At 41.6% G+C, this 16997-nt stretch overlaps 1 protein-coding gene across 2 annotated transcripts in view; it reads right to left on the bottom strand.

Annotated features, from left to right (window-relative positions):
- Positions 1-16698, bottom strand: part of CLSTN2 (calsyntenin 2) — a 446373-nt gene extending 429675 nt beyond the window's left edge. For both annotated transcript variants that reach the window (XM_048505807.1, XM_048505809.1), the window contains exon 1: positions 16387-16698. In XM_048505807.1, the coding sequence (XP_048361764.1) occupies positions 16387-16450 (64 nt within the window). In that variant the 5' untranslated portion in view covers positions 16451-16698. The remainder of the gene's footprint in view (positions 1-16386) is intronic.
- Between the last annotated feature and the right edge of the window lie 299 nt (positions 16699-16997).

The following is a 16997-nucleotide window of genomic DNA, read 5'->3' as shown; positions in this document are numbered from 1 at the left end:
TTGAAGAGGGGGAGATGGCAAAAATCCTCCCCCACTTTGAGCACCCATTATATGAGCTAAGGGAAAGCTCATGTAAGAGGAGATTACTGTTGATTTTTCCTTGTGGAAGCAATCCCCCATGCCACATCTCATTCTATTCCTGGCATTCCTCTGACATTCTGGAGTGGCTGGGGGGGTGGGGAGCAGAGGCCAAACTGCAAAGAGAAAAAAAATAGCAAAGACCTTTTGTACAAAAGTGAACTGAGATAGTTTGCAGAAAGCCTGGATCCAACCCTCTCTGAATTTATATAAAAGGTGGTTGCTATAATAAACAATACAGCACTGAAATAATATTTTATGTGTATTACAAAAATGTGAACAATTCATGTGTGCCAAATACTGGTACTGTCCTCTACACAATATATATTGTTTTCTTGTAACCATCAGAGTAACCATTACATCTTTGAAGTGCTTGGAATTAATTCTGTTGTCTGCATGTATGTTTGGGTTGCTGTGATTAGAACGGTACTATGTAGTCTGGTCTACCTGTGGAGTTGTATTCTGGAGTGTCTTGGCATATTTTGATAGCATATCAAAACTGTTACTTTTAATTAGTTAATAAGGGTTCTAAATTGCATTTTTAGGATTTTATCCATTTTTTAAATTTTTTGAACATTTTTCTACCAAGTGAAATATGGGTTCTGTGGGACCCACCAACTCTGTGCCTAGCATCATTCTTTATCTTGCCTATATATCTTTATCCTAATAAGTTTGATAGAGCATACAGAAATTACTCTTTCTAGAGCATCCTCCTGTCCAAGTGTGAAATAGGCATTCAGAGGAAGAGAGAGAAATCCAAGCTGGCTTGTTCTGTGGCTTATTTGGGCAGGTTTGATATTAATCCAAATTGGCTATGATTTCTGGCAGTGCTTGGGAGAAATGCAAAGGAACGAGTGGAGGGTAATAAAACGTAATTCACAGCAGTAATAAAACATTTTGAAAGCATTTTAAGTCATATGACACTTGAAATACTTTTAAGTGTTATAACAGTTATTAAACATTTTGAAAGCATTTTGAAAATGTTGTCCAAAATTTTAATCTCTGCTGTGTGCTATGATACATTGCTGTGTTCAGATTTGTGAGTGAAGACATGTTCTATGTGATGGTGGCTTTGAGATGAGCTGGTGCATAAAATCGTTCTTTGGTTGTAGTGGGGGAGGGTGGTTGCCCATCGGGGGGGCGCAAAACTCAGATTTTGCCCCGGGCTCCATTTTCCCTAGCTACACCCCTGCCTCTGGGGGAGAGCGGTATAAAAATCTAATAATAAATAAAATAAATAAATAAATCTTGAGAAATCAATCTCTTGATTTCTCAAGGACTGTGGTGATGGGTAGGAAATAAGTACACAGTTAAATAAATGAATGAATAAAATTTAATTTTCAGTGTTCATTCATAGCTTTAGTTTTAACAAAGCATTTGGTCCAGGGATTAATTGAACTCACCTCTTAAATATGATGTAGAAATTAAGAATTATGTACAACTTAAGGGAAATGGCTAAAGGAAATGAATTAACTACATATTCCAGCTGAACATGACCTGTTGAGTGTGTTTTTGCTTTGCAGCAGGAAGCACGCAGTCCATGTCAGCAGAAATAATCTATTTGTCCAGATGACTGCTAAGAAAATATTCAGAAAATGTACTCTGTTATAATGAAGTGAAAGAACTGCTAGGCACAAACACAGAAAGAAAATGAAAGCCAAAAAAAATCATGCTGAGGAAATTCTACTCAGCCTCTGCAAAAGGAAGTTACCCCCAATCTATTAGAATTGTTTTGAGAATGTAAACAAATTGATTCAACTGACTACTTTGATTTTAATGCTGACAAGCTCCTTCTACAGCCTAAATCTTGCTGAGTATATGTAATATGTTCCTGGACTGCTCCACTTCAGATTGCACATAGGATCTCATATGACTCAAGCCCTTTCCACATGGCCGAAACAAAGCAAAGTGCAGCCGTGGTACATGAGCCTGGTGCAGGCCCAGGCTGTTCGCACGCCACAGTGCGGGTGGCTCCGGAGCTAATGCGGGTCACCAATGCACCTTCACACGGAGGCATGTCTTTTTTCCTTATCTCCCACTGATGTGCAGCTATTCATGCAGGCACACTTGCTGTCCCCAGAGGTGCCTGTGTGGCTCAGCAGATGGGAGCCAGGAGGGTTTTTTTAAAAAGTGCAGCTGCACAACGTATCTCCTGCCCAGTTCTTCACTTGGTTGCAGCTGTGAGACCCGTTAAAACAAAACAATTGCATGAATCGCAATTCTTGAATAACCCAGTTGGGGGGTAAACACAGAGCGGACTCACATTGGGAGCAGGAGCTGTGTAAAATTCCCCTCAACCAGGGTTTTATCCCACCCTTAACCCGTGCGGAAAGGGCCTCAGTGTTTCCTCACACACAAACACACACAAATTCCCATATTGAGAAAATCAGCATACCATGGAAAATGTGATATGCAGACATTTTATTTAAAAGCTGTAAACACAGAAGTGGTTGACTGGAGGAATCAGAAGAAATGATTTTCTGCAGTCTGTGTTGAGGCTGTATGGCAGAATGGAAGGTGTTGTTGCCAAGTAAAGTTTTTAAGGTATAAAATAACAACTTAAATCTTGAGGGACCTGCTCATCATGACACCCAATGCTAGGACAAGAGAACAGTCCTCAAGAGTCCCAGCCAATCAAAATGGTGCTCAAACATTTGTATGGTGAACCAACATTGTTGCCCAACTCATGCATGTTCACAGACGTGTATGTTCACAGATCTTCCATTTGATATTTTGGGACAGGGGGGACTGTTTCAAACGAAGTTAATTTTCTATGTGACTAGTAATTCTTTGTTTGAGCTGTGGGAGGCATGATTTTTAATACTAGATATCATTATCTACCAGTTTTAAGACAAAGAGAGAGAAATTGACATATCTAGCAATGAGTCCCTACTTGCCCCTATTTCTATTGCATACCATGCAGCTGGGTACAAGTATATATAGGGACTACAAAATACAGCATTCTGACAAGAATAAAAGAACATGAAAGGAACTGCAGATGAAATCAACTAAGAAATCAGCAGTAGCTGAACATTCTCTAACCCAAGCCAGACATGGGATCTTTAAATGTTACATCTCTAGAAACATAGTGGGAATGAATGATTCTGCTTTTCTCTAGGACTAGTACGTTGGCTCCTTCTAATGCTAAATCTTCTGCCTCTTGTGTTCATTGTATGTAAGGCTCCAATTAAGTTTGCAAATCCAAGTAGGGAAATTCTTGGTGATTTGAGGGTGGAGCCCAGGGAGGGTAGACCTGAGCAGAATATAATGCCATATAGTTCACTTTGTCCAGTTCTTTGTCATCATGAGATCAGCTGTAATTTTGAGAGAACAGCAACCCTAGTATTGAAAATAATCATTGCTCTGATTGATTTGCATTGCATATTTGTGGTTGAAATGAAATTACATTTTAACAGACTTTTTCCAAACAAAAGCACATTGTTTTGCTGTTTAAGGGATTCTATGTGCTCAGAAGTTGACTCCAGCAATTGCTCCACAGCAGTGGCGTAGCTGCCACAGGGACATCCAGGGACAAATGCCCTCCACTTCTGGGAAGGAGGAGGGGCATGGCTGGACCTCAGCCTCACACACACACAACCCTTGGTGCCCCCCCACTTACCTGAGTTCAGCCAGTTGCAAAAAGCAGCCAGCTGAAAAAGTAACCTGGTGGGAACTACACTTCCCAAGAGACCTTGTGAGCCCCGAGGCTTCACTGCAGGAGCTTGGGGCCTCGCAAGGTCTCTCCCTGGAGAAGTGTCAAGTTCCACCAGGCTGTGCTTTTTTTTCAATGCCGGCTTTCACTTCTGTTTGCAGCTCATTTTGGTGACCATTTTGCCCCGGGCGCCATTTCCCACCACCACCACCACGCTGCTCCACAGCATATTAAGATAGGACAAATTATTCTGAATTATCTTTTCTTTAAACACAAAGATCAAGTTTTGTTCTAAAGTAATCTAGGACTTCATCTGCTATTTGCAGTTTCTTAGAATAAAAAATTGCTCTGAGACTTCGCCTGAAGTTAATTTCATCAAATCCTGTGGGTTAAATTCACTGAAGTAAGTTTACCCTTTTCTGTTCTGTTCTGCATTCCTCCTTGTGGAAATTGTATTAACCATCTGGTCACAATTTAGTCTTTTTAATGACAATCAAAATGAATACAGACATTATATTAATCTACCATTAAGCAAGGTCACACTCATGACATATCTAAACTTCTGACATTTTAGCGAATTTGGGCTGCAAAACTTATACTGATTGATGAAATGCTAGAATAAAAACATTATCTCCATGTTCCAGTGTAGCATCCATTTTACATTGTTCCCAAACATTCTGTGGGAGTCTTATTTATTTGAATTATCAGAGCACACTGACACTATTACTTATGCCAACTGTCAGTTTCAACTCACTGTATAAATATAGTTTAATTACTAAATAATAGGATTATTTACGGCCCAATCCAGATGAGGGGGCTAGTTTCTGGAGGCAGCATGGGCTGCGCTGGCAGATTTACCGTCCCCAGGGCACTTACTCCAGTGGAGAATAGAATACTTTATTTATGGTCAATGACCAAATATTACTCCAGTGGAGAGGTAAATCCACTGGCAGGCAGCCACCACCACCACCCATAATTGTCAGACATAGTGCAGAGCACCACATCAGTGCCCATACACTCTTGTTGGGTCTTCCAGCATTGTGGTGGCATTCCAGAGGCATAGCCAGTGGTGGAGTCGATGTCAGTTCATTTCCACCCTGGTTTTGCCTCCCAAATTGCCAGCACCTAATTTTTGGATGTGGTGGTATAAGTCCATTGTGCCTTATGGAGGGCTTTTCAGTGGCAGGAGGAGGTTTTTTTTATTTTTTGTCTTCCCATGCCCCTGACAGCCCTTTTAGAGGCAGCAAGGTGGTGCTGCAGCAGCACCATCCCTTCCCACCAAGGGCTCTGGATTGCTTTGCCTGTCACAATTCAATAAAGTTAAAGGCGTAATCTTTCCCCCCACAGACACAGCTATACCCATGACAAAGTACTGATATAAAGAGCTCTCTGTAAAGCTCCACTCTTCCCCCCACCCCACAAGTTGGTCATCACTCAGTTGAAATGTTAACATGTTGTAGGCCAATGTGGGCCTCCCATATACTATAAATAGAATCGATGAGACTTTAATATGACCTAAACCATTGCCCTTTTTAAAATGCTACTCCAAACAGTATAATAAATGACGATAAAGAGTGGTGAGAAACATTCGAACCTTGGAGTATTCTGGCATATTACTGTTTGGTTTCATTTTTCTAAGAGGCAGAAGAGAAAGTGGGGAAAGAGCTCTCAGTAGATATATGCATGACATAGATGTCATTCAACTGGAAACGTTTGCCAGTGTGTGCAACATGGATGTCACCCAGATGGAAGAGCTTGCCAATATTCCTGACAAAAGGGAATGTCCCAGTTGACATTTCTGTGCTCAGAGTTTTCACTTTCCATCTCACTGGCACTAGGAAATCCTTGAAGTCAACTGCTTGTATAAACGAGTGATGAAATCTCCCTTTGCTTCTAGTATGATAATGATTCAGACTCGTTGCACATTTAATAAGGGTTCTGAAATCTGTGGCTTGCTTTGCTTGGCACATCTGCTACATGACTAAGCTGCTATTTGTGACTAGCCAGCAGTGCATGTGCAAAATTTAGAAAAGTCTGAATGTGAGATTCCCTTTCCTATTCTTATCCTTTTCCTATTTTTTTGTTTTTGATAGTTCTAGTGTAGTTTGTGTCTGCACTTAATATTGGTCTACTAGTTAGAATATGCACAATTCAAAGATTATATTCTTTTTGCACTGACTGAGTAGAATCCACCCACATCGCTACTAAGAGCCTGCCAGACACCCAGAATGGCCTACATGCAGAGAGATTTCCCACCAAGCATTCCAGTGTTTGTTTTCCAACAAGCACTTACATTCACTCAACAATAAACAGGAGGCAGAGGGAATACTAATACTCTAAATACATTAGTGAGTTTTGGCTTATCTTACAAGGTAGTGGGTGCAATCAACAATAGATTTGGTCTGTTACTAATTCTACTTTGTTTATCATATATCTTCCAAACGATCCCTTGAGTCGTACAAAAAATCACTTGGGTGAGTAGAGCACTGCCCTGAGAATTTCATTTCTTCCAGAACCAATGGAAATGAATACATTTTTTAAAAATAAAAACATATTCAGATAAGGCCAAATTAAAACTTTATCTGATATGATACCACATCTAGGTATCCCTTGCCTGCAAACAACCCTGACCTGAAACAGGATTACATTGTGGGCAAGTTTTCTACAAGAGAGATGCTTAGATGGGCTTACCAGAAATGTATAAAGAATGTCTCCTTTCAAAAATAGCATATTCATGGGCTAGCCATGCCAGGCAAGAATATAATTCTTGAAGTCTATGCTGATCCACTTGCAGGGAAACCACAGGGAGAGGGTTGATTATGCCCCACATAAAGTAACTTATGCTTGAACAAAGAACTTTCTAAAAACAATATTTTATTAATTTGTAAGACCGATATCCCACAAAAAAGACTCAAATTGACTTTTATGAAATACGAGGTATTAGATTAAAAAATTAAGTTGGGTTAAGGAAGGATGCTTTCATCAAGAGAATCCATAACAGGAGACGGCAAAAGAAAACGTTCTTCACCATAACATGGATAATTGCATCTGGAGCCAAGTTTTTATTTAAGGAGGAATATATTTTTTAAAAGTAGAAACTCAAATATTGTTTTCATGCTTTACAAGTCATACAAGAATTTCTGTCTTTTGCCAATATGATGCAAAATAATGGTATTAAAAGTTGTGTTTTTTCTTTAAAAAACAACAACCTTACATATGCCAAAAATGTTCTGAGGAAAGGTAACTCCATCCCTCCCTTGGCTGCTGGCCGGCAGGAAGGGAGAGTCAGTATATACTCACACTAGGGATCTAACACAGAATTGTGGGAGGGAATTAGAGACAGCCCAAGGAAGGAGCATATATGGCCCTTCTTCAGCCTGCCCCCTCTCTTTTGTCACAATAAATGGAGTCAGAGATCATTTGCCCTCTGATTATCCCTGCTTATGGTGTTAACTCTCCTTATTCTTCAAGCAAATTTAAAATATCTTATATTTACTGTTGATCGCATCCAACTGACAAATTAAAATTATGGGAGACCTCCAAGGAATGTGGATGTCTCTTGCGGTGAAATGTCTCTTGCGGTGAAAACCTAACATGGTTGTTGTAAGTTGGGTGTGACTAGATAGCAAAATCATAATAATAGTACTAGTTGAGTGAGCCTAACCCAGGATGCAACAATGCTGGTCTCGAAATAAGATAATCAGTAATGAGCACAAGACACTGTGAACTGATTCTATGATCAGTTGTTTTGAAAGACTATAATAAACTTGCAGGGTAAAGGTCAATGTTCTAAAAGCAGTACAGCTACTGAACAACTGCACTCTAATCCTTGCATTTAAGAAAATAAAATCCATACACCTGCTCTGTTTAAACAGAGAGAAAAAATCTTAATTTAAAAATTCACTGTAAAAGAATCCAATAAGGATCATATGAAACACACTTTTCATTCAGTGTGGTATCCCTTTTGTAGCTTATTATCATAGCTCATATACTCATTAAACGGTTTTTGTTAGGTATATGTCACAGTTTTTAGAAAGGAAAGTATGGGAATGGGAAAAGTATACTATTATATATCCATTCTAAATAATTCCTAATATGACAGTCTTTCACCATCAGCATTAACAAACCAGTTAAACAATACAGACTTCCATAAACAGGTAGTTTTAGAGATGCTTTCATATTTTAGTACAGAATAAAAAAACTAGGGGATATTAACAGAGATTTTTTAAATTTATTTTTTTCTTAAATTGGAAACCATGATATGTATGTTGCTATTCAATTTCAGTTGCTAGGATATGTTAACTCTGTCTTTTTTAAAAGCCCTACTCTAAATAAGATTGCTATTCAGCTGCCTCATAAATATCACTGCCTTCTGCCCTATATTTAACTCTGGCAGTATTTCTGAAAAGCTTAGTTCAAGACACTAAATCAATCTTTTCTTCAAGCCATCTTAAATCGTTCTCTATATATGTATTTTGAAGCTACCTTTTCATTTGACAAAAGAGCATCAGAGTCTTGGTGACACAATGAAAAGTTAATATCTCAACAAGTTTCTTCTTTAAAAAAACAGAAAAGTATATTTCAAACAGTTTTTTTAAAAAACTTCTCATGTTGCTTTTTCAACATGTAGATTTTATAAAACAGTGGGCTTCAAAAATATCTGGCTGTTCTTAGCCCTTTCTCATATGGGCAGCCCTGACACAGTGCCTCCAGTCTTCCATCAATTTACTTAATTTTGTTTGCTTACGGTACTTAATTGTGTTGAATAGCATGTTTCTACTCTGTTCACTTGCAACTGCAAAGAGAAGAAAAGTTAGGTTTTATACCCGGTTCTTTTCTACCTTAAGGAGTCTCAAAATAGCTTTCAGTCACAATGATCTCCTCTCCCTGCAACATAAGTGGAAGATAACTGTGGCCCCTTCCGCACACGCAAAATAATGTGTTTTCAAACCACTTTCACAACTGTTTGCAAGTGGATTTTGCTATTCCGCACAGCTTCAAAGAGCACTGAAAGCAGTTTGAAAGTGCATTATTCTGCATGTGCGGAATGAGCCTGTGACTAGTCCAAAGTCACTCAATGGGCTTCCTGTGGAGGAGTGGGAAATAAAACCTGGGGCCTTTCCCCACTTACCTTAAGCTCCCCATGACAGGGGTGGCTACAGTGCAGCCGCCCCGATGCTGCCGCTGTCACGCCCCCTTCAGTGCGCGGCATCCCTGGCGCTCTTCTTAAGGGCGCCTTTTGATGACCCCGCGCAGAGCACGGGGTCGTGGGGACGCCCAGGCGCGCACCTGGGATGCCACGTGCTGAGAGCAGCGCGCGGCATAGGGGGGATGGAAAAGAGTGGGGAAAGGCCCCTGGTTCTCCAGATTAGAATCCGCTACTCTTTGGTCCCTCCTGCACATCACAGGTAAAACGGGTTGCAGGTGGGATAAAGTAACCCACTCCCTTGTTTTTGAATTCACACGCCTCCATGCAGGCAGCAAACGGAGCCTGCAGACGCAATGCAGGATGCCGTTGCACCTTCGCACAGAGGCGTGGCTTTTTAAAAAATGCATCTCACTCTTCTGGAAGGCTGCAGTTGGGGACTGGGAAGCGTAGCCGAGTAAAGCACTTCTCAGGGCAACCATTTGCTCACGAGTGGCTGCAAAACACATTCAAACAAGAGAGTTGTGGATAGCATGATTTTCCAATAATCCATTTCGGGGGGGGGGGAATGTAGGGTAGCCTCACTTTAGGGGCATTAGGGGTTTTCCCCTGCCCTCAGTCCAGGTTTATTGGCCCGTGATGAAGGGGCCATAACCACTACACCATGCTGGCTCTCAAGAAGCCAGTACTTGCACTTAAATTGCATTCACTTGGCTGAGACTGTAGTTGGTAATATTTCAACATTACAACCAGAAATACAATTGAGGGAAATTTGAGTTATAAGTTCTATAGCACTATAAAACAATTAGACGGCAGTGACGCTTTATACTGATTATTATAGCCTTCCATAAATGCACACCCAAAATCCAAGATCCTTGGTCAGTAGCCTGGCTAAAGTTTTACCACACTGAAGGTGCACATTGGATTCTTTTGAAGTCACAACACTTTCTCCTGACACTGTTCCCTTCAACCCTAGCATTTTACAGATTATTATTTTTATGAAGATGGAATTCAGACATGACAGGTTACGCACTCACTTCTTTCCCTGCTCACCTTTGGGCAGGAGCTCTTCTCAGCATTTAATAGCCAAAGGGGAAAATAGATTTGCTGCTGGAATTATTGCAACAGGAACACAAGTGTGACTGGCAGTAGATAACACGTATGACTCTTAAGCACTGTAGGATAGCATGGAAGATTAAGCATATATAAAACATTGTTCAGAATTGCACTGGAAGGTACCTTTTGTAGTGTCCATTTAAGTTAGTCAATGTAGGAAAGAATGCAATTGCATGATATAACCAATGCTCATATGACAATGACAAATTACCCCAAAATGTGATATGTTCACTGAATTTTTAGGTACCTTCTGTGAAAATAAGCAATGGTTTTATAGGAAAAACTTCTCACCTTTTAAAAAACCCCTACACATCACATCATTTATGTTCAAGTGGGTTATTTCAAGTGTTGTGCAAGCATGCCAGTCAAGCAACGAGTACACACAGCTGTGTGTTTTCAGCCAACTGACATTCAATTGATGGTTGAATATTAGTGTACATGTGTTTATTTAAGTTGAATTTGATGTTGAGGAAAAACACCAAATTGGGGCATCTGCATTATCTCCCCAAATTGGCTACAGTCAGCACACATCTTTCCTTTAGTCTAAACTGAAGACTGGGATATGCTCTCTAAATTTCTGGCCTCATCCACGTTGAGAACTAGGGTATATCACCACTCTGTTAATGAACGAGAAGTTCCATTTTCTGTCCCTTGTATACATGTACTGGTGCTCTCAGTCTGAGCTACCATGCTGATCCATTCTGTCCTGATTTTTCCAGTTACCCAACAAATCTACCTTCTTTCTCCAAACCAACAAACAATTCATGTAAATGAAGTTAAAATCAAGGCAAGTGTCAGGTGTGTGGTCCTACATACCAGACTACACAGTGATATTACTATGAGAAACTGGAAGTATGACGGTTTTGGTACAAACACTACTTTCAGTTGTACCTGCACTTCCTGGAGGTATTCCTAATGAGTAATACATTATTGGGAGTTACACTACAATTTCTGCTTGTAGAGAAGCAAGTACAGAGCTATCAGTACCAGAGCTTCTTCTAAATACACTGAGTAGAATGACAATTTCTGTCATATTTCTTTATAGGTCTTTTCTGTTATATAGTGCTTTTTTTCTTTTTAAAGTTGGACAAGACATATGGTCAGTGAATCTTGATCATTCTCTGACAATTTCATGTGTCATAAAGTGGATGTTATACTTTGGGAGGGGAGGTGGCATGATATAGTCCAATCTCACCATATTTCAGAAACTAAGCAGGAAGACCACCAAAGAAGATTGCAGATGAAGGCACTGGCAGACCATTTCTGCCACTCATGTGCATTGAAAGGGAAGACAGCATTGTATAGTATGATCTAGGGATGCCAGCTCCAGGTTTGGAAATACCTGGAGATTTTGAGGGTGCTGCCTGAGGCAGGTAGGATTTGGTAGAGGGGAGGGGTTTCAATTGGGTATAACTCCATAGAGTCTATCATACAAATCGACCATTTTCTCCAGAAGAACTGGCCTCTGTTGCCTGGAGATCAGTTCTAACTGCAAAACATTTCCAAGTTGGCATCCCTAGTCTGATTTTGGAAGCAAAGCACGATCGGTACTTGGTGGAGGACCACCAAGGAAGACTGCAGAGGAAGGCAATAGCAAACTGCTTCCCACTTGCCTTGAAAACCACTTTCTTGGGGTCACCACAAGCCAGTTGCAACTTGATGGCACACAATATACACAAATACATTTGCCAAACAAAAACAAAATCTTGACCATCTACATCTAATAAAGGCACTACAAAATCTTGATTCATCTGCCGAGACATCACCTGACCGTTTGATTTGATATTCAGTATGATATTATTTTTGTTGGGTGAACTGCAAAGTCATGCCCAGGAAAATCCCCAGTTTTGGGATTTTTTAGAAAATGCCGCTGGAGCCAAAAAACCATGAGTGTAGAACTACATGTAGAATAGATCTTTTCCATTTCCCCAGTTGGCTGTACCTTGTACCATTCACACCATTCAAAAAGCCACTTCTGACATATAGGAAACCTTAGCAATACAGTAGGATGCCATGAAGAGGGCTGCAGCTTGAACACAATATCCGTAGAAAGAAATCACAGACACTTCCTTGTAGAAAATCTTCTACTCAAGAAAGAGCATTTTGGGATCCAAACCACTGGTTTCTACTATGCTGGAAAAACTGTTATTGGAACTTAGGATTCCCACAACAGCCTTATACTATTTAAACCTGTCCTGAGCAACCAAAACAGATGTCAAAATACCAGTTCAACTATCAAGCTGAAGTAAGTTGGACATTTCTTTCAGTTATCTGCTATATGCATAATCATGCCAAACAGGGTCTAAAAGAAAGTATTATTGCACTAGCAAAAACGTATTTTTCAGCACAGTCCATTTGCTATCTCACTCCAAAAACATGGTTGGGCTCAAGTTGCTATTTTGACAAGTGATAAGATTATTAAAAATCACATTAGCAAAACACCAATCAAAATTGGGGCGGGGGGGCAGGTAGGGGAAATCACAGGCTCATTACACTTCCTTAGAAATTGCATGACTTTAACCAGTTTAGTTGACAGTTATTTGACACAGAATGGGGGGGGACCCAGTTTCCAACCAGTTTTTTACTAACTATTGCACAACAAAAATTGCACTCACAACACAAAGAGCATTTTGTCATTAAAGGCAGTCATTTCAGATCACTTTTTGCAGGACTACCTATATGTATCTATTTTCTTAACATAATCTCCTTAAGGCAAGAAAGAAATATGGCAAAACTGAGGTTACTATCCAACCGACCTTGAATTATGAACTAAGGGAGAGCAAGGGCATAATAGAAAAGGACTGAAATAACAGTTTGTCTAACATATTTTCTTCAGCATCTGACTTTTTAAAAACTGCCTTGGGGTCTGACACATCATATCAGAAGTTCTCTAACATGTTTTCAGTTCCCACCAGGAGGGTTTCTTTGGAGGGGGGCATAATGTTCAAAGTGTAGAATCAGACTTCTGGTGCAAGGTCACACACCTCTGCTATGAAAAACGTAACATAAGAACTTCCTGCGTAAAAATCTATCCAGCACTGGTTTCACCGCTTTTCTCAAAATACATGCCATAAAATTCAGCAACTTCACTTTCCAGAATTCTCAATAATTCACAAATATCAATGTCTTCAACAGTTTTATGGGTGGAAATACAGTAATGAAGGCAATTTATGTCAGTTGCTTTAGATAAAAATTCAACATTAAAAGCAGTATATGAACCTATAGTTCCTTCACTTAAATAATTTTAGTACATTGTTTGAATATGCACAATACATTCAATGAATTTTATCACATTGAACCCACATGCATTCATTAATTAGTCAATTTGGAAGTATTATTTGAATAAATGATACTGCCTGAGATACTGTCTATTATATTACCAATACCTGATTAACACATTCAGTGCCCATTCTAAAGCATTCTTCAGTGATAACAGCAAGTGATGTCAACCTTGACATTTTTTTATTAGTGACCTTCTACCAAAGGTTTCACAAGTATTCCAGTGTCAAGAGTCATATACACAGATTTACTAGGGTGAAAATATGGTTTTATTATTACGTGAACTGTATGCACCTTGAGGCAGGGATGAGTTTATGAAATGTTCTAGGTGCACATCTGCTTGCACACAGAACTTTTACTGTGGTTCTATTGGACAGTTCTTGTTAAAGGACAATAGAGGAAGCCCAGACAGGAATTGCTTCTTAGCTCCTTCTCCTTGCTGCTGACAAAAGCAGTATCATTGAGATCAAAGAAGAACAGGGTGGGACTAAAAACATCAAATATAAACACATTCAAAACTAGCTACTGTCTTTAGTTAGACTCATATAATACATGTGCAAAGACCTAAAACCAGAACATCAAACTTCAAGCTTCCAGATAGATTTTAACCTAATCCCAAACAAATCAAATGGAAGCAAATTCCAGTGAAAACACTGGATTGAAGTAAGTGCATTAATCATGGGAAATTTTAACTTTCATAGCTAACTTTAAAAAATAAATTCAAATCAAAATCACCTCTTATGATTAAACAAACAGAAACGATTCTTATTCATTGTTATTGTTTTTCTTATTTATGGATCAAAATAAACCCATGCGCACTAGAAAAAGTAAAGGTCGCCATCTGGAAAGAACTATGTAAATGTTTTACAGCAGAAAGAAACCTGAACTCTTTTGTTGGCATCCATTTCCTCCTCTTCCTGTAATGTTTTAATGTGTCTTTTCATATCAAGTGTTAAACATCATGTAAAACTGTTGAAACCTAAGAATGCACTTTGCAGCCCTCCAGTGGTAAAACAGAATGTGGAACTCTTGAAAGAATTCAGATGTTCCAACCACCCCGTACAACACTTTCTGAATACTATGAACAATAATGAACAAGTATGTGATAAGAGAATATGCTGTTGAATAATAATTTCAGAGGTAGAAGTAACAAAACTTCAGTATACACTTGGGCTCATGCTGATTGACACTGCAATCAAACTGCACACCTTCTCAGAAAGTGTTAGGGCAAGTTGACATGCTGATGTTCTCTCTGTTTGTCTCATGTTCCTTTGTGCTTTGTAGTTGAATCAATCATATTTTGGGTACTTCTCAAAGCATAACATTCCTAACTGCCCTGAAACAAATTGCGATCAAGTTACTGTATTGCATGTATATACAAATAGTGATAAAATACTACTCTCAGTGTCCAAACCTAACAATTCATTTTTGATAAGGAACCAGGACAGTTCTCAAAGCTGTTCAACAATAAAAGCTGTTGCTGCTTGTGCTGAGAACTATTCCCTAGGTATTCTTCTGTAAGATATGGAAGACAGTCCGGGAAACAGAAAACAATTAATTGTTAAGAGGCAAGGCAAAGCACAGAGGTCAAGTGAAACTGCAGCTGCTCTACAGCCAAACTGGTTGTGTTTAAAAGAGAAGATGTTTAAAGCATACAAACAAAATAATAAACAGTGTGTTTTGTCACAGAGGGAAATCACTGGGGATTTAAAAAAAAACTGCTTCAGGGACTATTATTTTTTACTTGCCTAGTTTACTCTGGCATTGCCTGCTTTGGAAACAACTGCCATAAAGCTTTACATGAAATGCCTTAATAGGTTTTTTGAGTGAAGTACCACTGAGTCCCAAAATAGAATTTGAATTCCAAAACTGTGGGGACGATCCCCGCTAAAATTAAACATTTGCATGGGGCACCTTGTGAGAACTGAGAAACTAAACAAGTTACTCCTGGGTTGTAGATGTGCGCGTACGTCTGCATGCAGACATTCCCCTCGCCAGGGTCAGGCAAAAGACTGCTTTATAGGTTAATCCAGGGGTGGGCAATTATTTTTTCCATGGGGCCGCATAAGAAACAGAAAATATTGTGGAGGGCCGGGCCAAAAGGCAGGGGGGCGAGGCACTTTTGAAAGCCCCGCAGAAGCCGGCAGCCAAGGCAACTGGCTTCTGCGGGGCTTTCAAAGACGCCTTGCTCCCCAGCAAGGCAGGGGGGCGAGGTGCTTTTGAAAGCCCAGCAGAAGCCGGCAGCCAAGGCAACCGGCTTCTGCGGAGCTTTCAAAGACGCCTCGCTCCCCAGCAAGGCAGGGGGGCGAGGCGCTTTTGAAAGCCCAGCAGAAGCCGGCAGCCAAGGCTTCTGCCGGGCTTTCAAAGGCGCCTCCCTCCCCAGCACAGCAGGGGGGCCAGTCAGGGTCATCCAGCAGGCTGAATGTGGCCCACGAGCCATATAATGCCCAGGTCTGGGTTAATCTGTAAAAGCCAAGTAAACATTTTGCCCCACTGTGGTTTCCTAATCGCTTCCCTCAATCTCCTTCGGGCGTGAATGTGCAGCCACCGCCAGCACTGAGCCCAGCAAAGTAATCTATTTATTTAAGCCATCGAGGGCCAGAGCGTTCGGCTCCGAGGGGCGACGCGCTCGAGATGCTTAGCCTTCGCAGACGCTGAATCCTGGCAGCGCCGCACGCACGCCTCGTCCCTCCGAACTCCCGCCGCCTGTCTCCCTCGAGATGCCTCAAACTTTCCCAGCCTCGGTTTCCTCAAGGCTCGCTTTCGGCAGAGGACAGTCCCTTTCATTCTGGACGGGGGGCAGCTTCTCCCCCATCCCCGCCGTTTGGCATGGTCCCCAAAGACCCCTGCTCCATCCCGGCACCAAAGGGGCGATGGCCTCCGAAAGCCGAGCCAAACAAACCGGCAGGCAATCACACGACCCCAGCTGAGAGCAGTTTGGCCCCGCAGCATCTCTCATCACACCCAAAGCCCGCCAGACACAACAACAACACTTCCTCTTCCTTGGGCGCCCCTCCGGCGCTCGCGCGCAGCAAAGCAGGCGGCGCCCCTCACACCTGCGCAGCCCACACCCGGGGGTGGGTGGGGGTGGGGGGACGCCTAGTACTTGCCCTACCTTTGATGGCGAGGAGACTGCCGACCCCCAGCAGGAACAGCGCCCACTCCCGACACGGCTTCATCCTCCCGGGGCACCGGGTCGTGCTTTATTATTAAGGGGGTGTATTTCCCCCGGCCGCAGCCAAGTCTTCCTCAAACCCGTCGGGCTGCCTATCCCTCAGACCGCCGGCCTCGCTGCGTTGGGGAAAGGAGGAGGGCAGCAGCCCAAGCAGTCGCGACGCGGCGTCTGCGGCGGCGGCGGCTTCTGCTGCTGCTATTATTATTATTACCGCCACTACCGCTCAGTCCCTCCCAGTCTTTGCTGCCAGGACCAGAGCCGCTCTCCGGCTTTCACCGCGGGACTGCTGCAACGTCACTGGGAGGAGAGACGGGAATATTCATGAGGAAGGCGTGGGGGAGAAGGCTGCGCTCGGCAAGCGGGCTCAGCGTTCCGATCTATTTGGAACCGCGCGTGAAACCCCCGCAGGGAGATGTTCGACTTCAGGGCAATCGCATTAGGGGATATTTCAAACTCTTCCTGCTACAGGCTCTGAGAGAAAGGAGTGAGCGAGCTGACCAGGAAGCCCCGAGCGCATAGAAGCAGGACAGGTGCATGTGGATAGCTGGGAC

The sequence above is a fragment of the Sphaerodactylus townsendi genome, linkage group LG08 (genome assembly GCF_021028975.2).
Source record: "Sphaerodactylus townsendi isolate TG3544 linkage group LG08, MPM_Stown_v2.3, whole genome shotgun sequence".
Lineage (NCBI taxonomy): Eukaryota > Metazoa > Chordata > Lepidosauria > Squamata > Sphaerodactylidae > Sphaerodactylus > Sphaerodactylus townsendi.
Note: the sequence above shows the minus strand (reverse complement) of the source record. Positions and strands in the feature narration are given on the sequence as shown.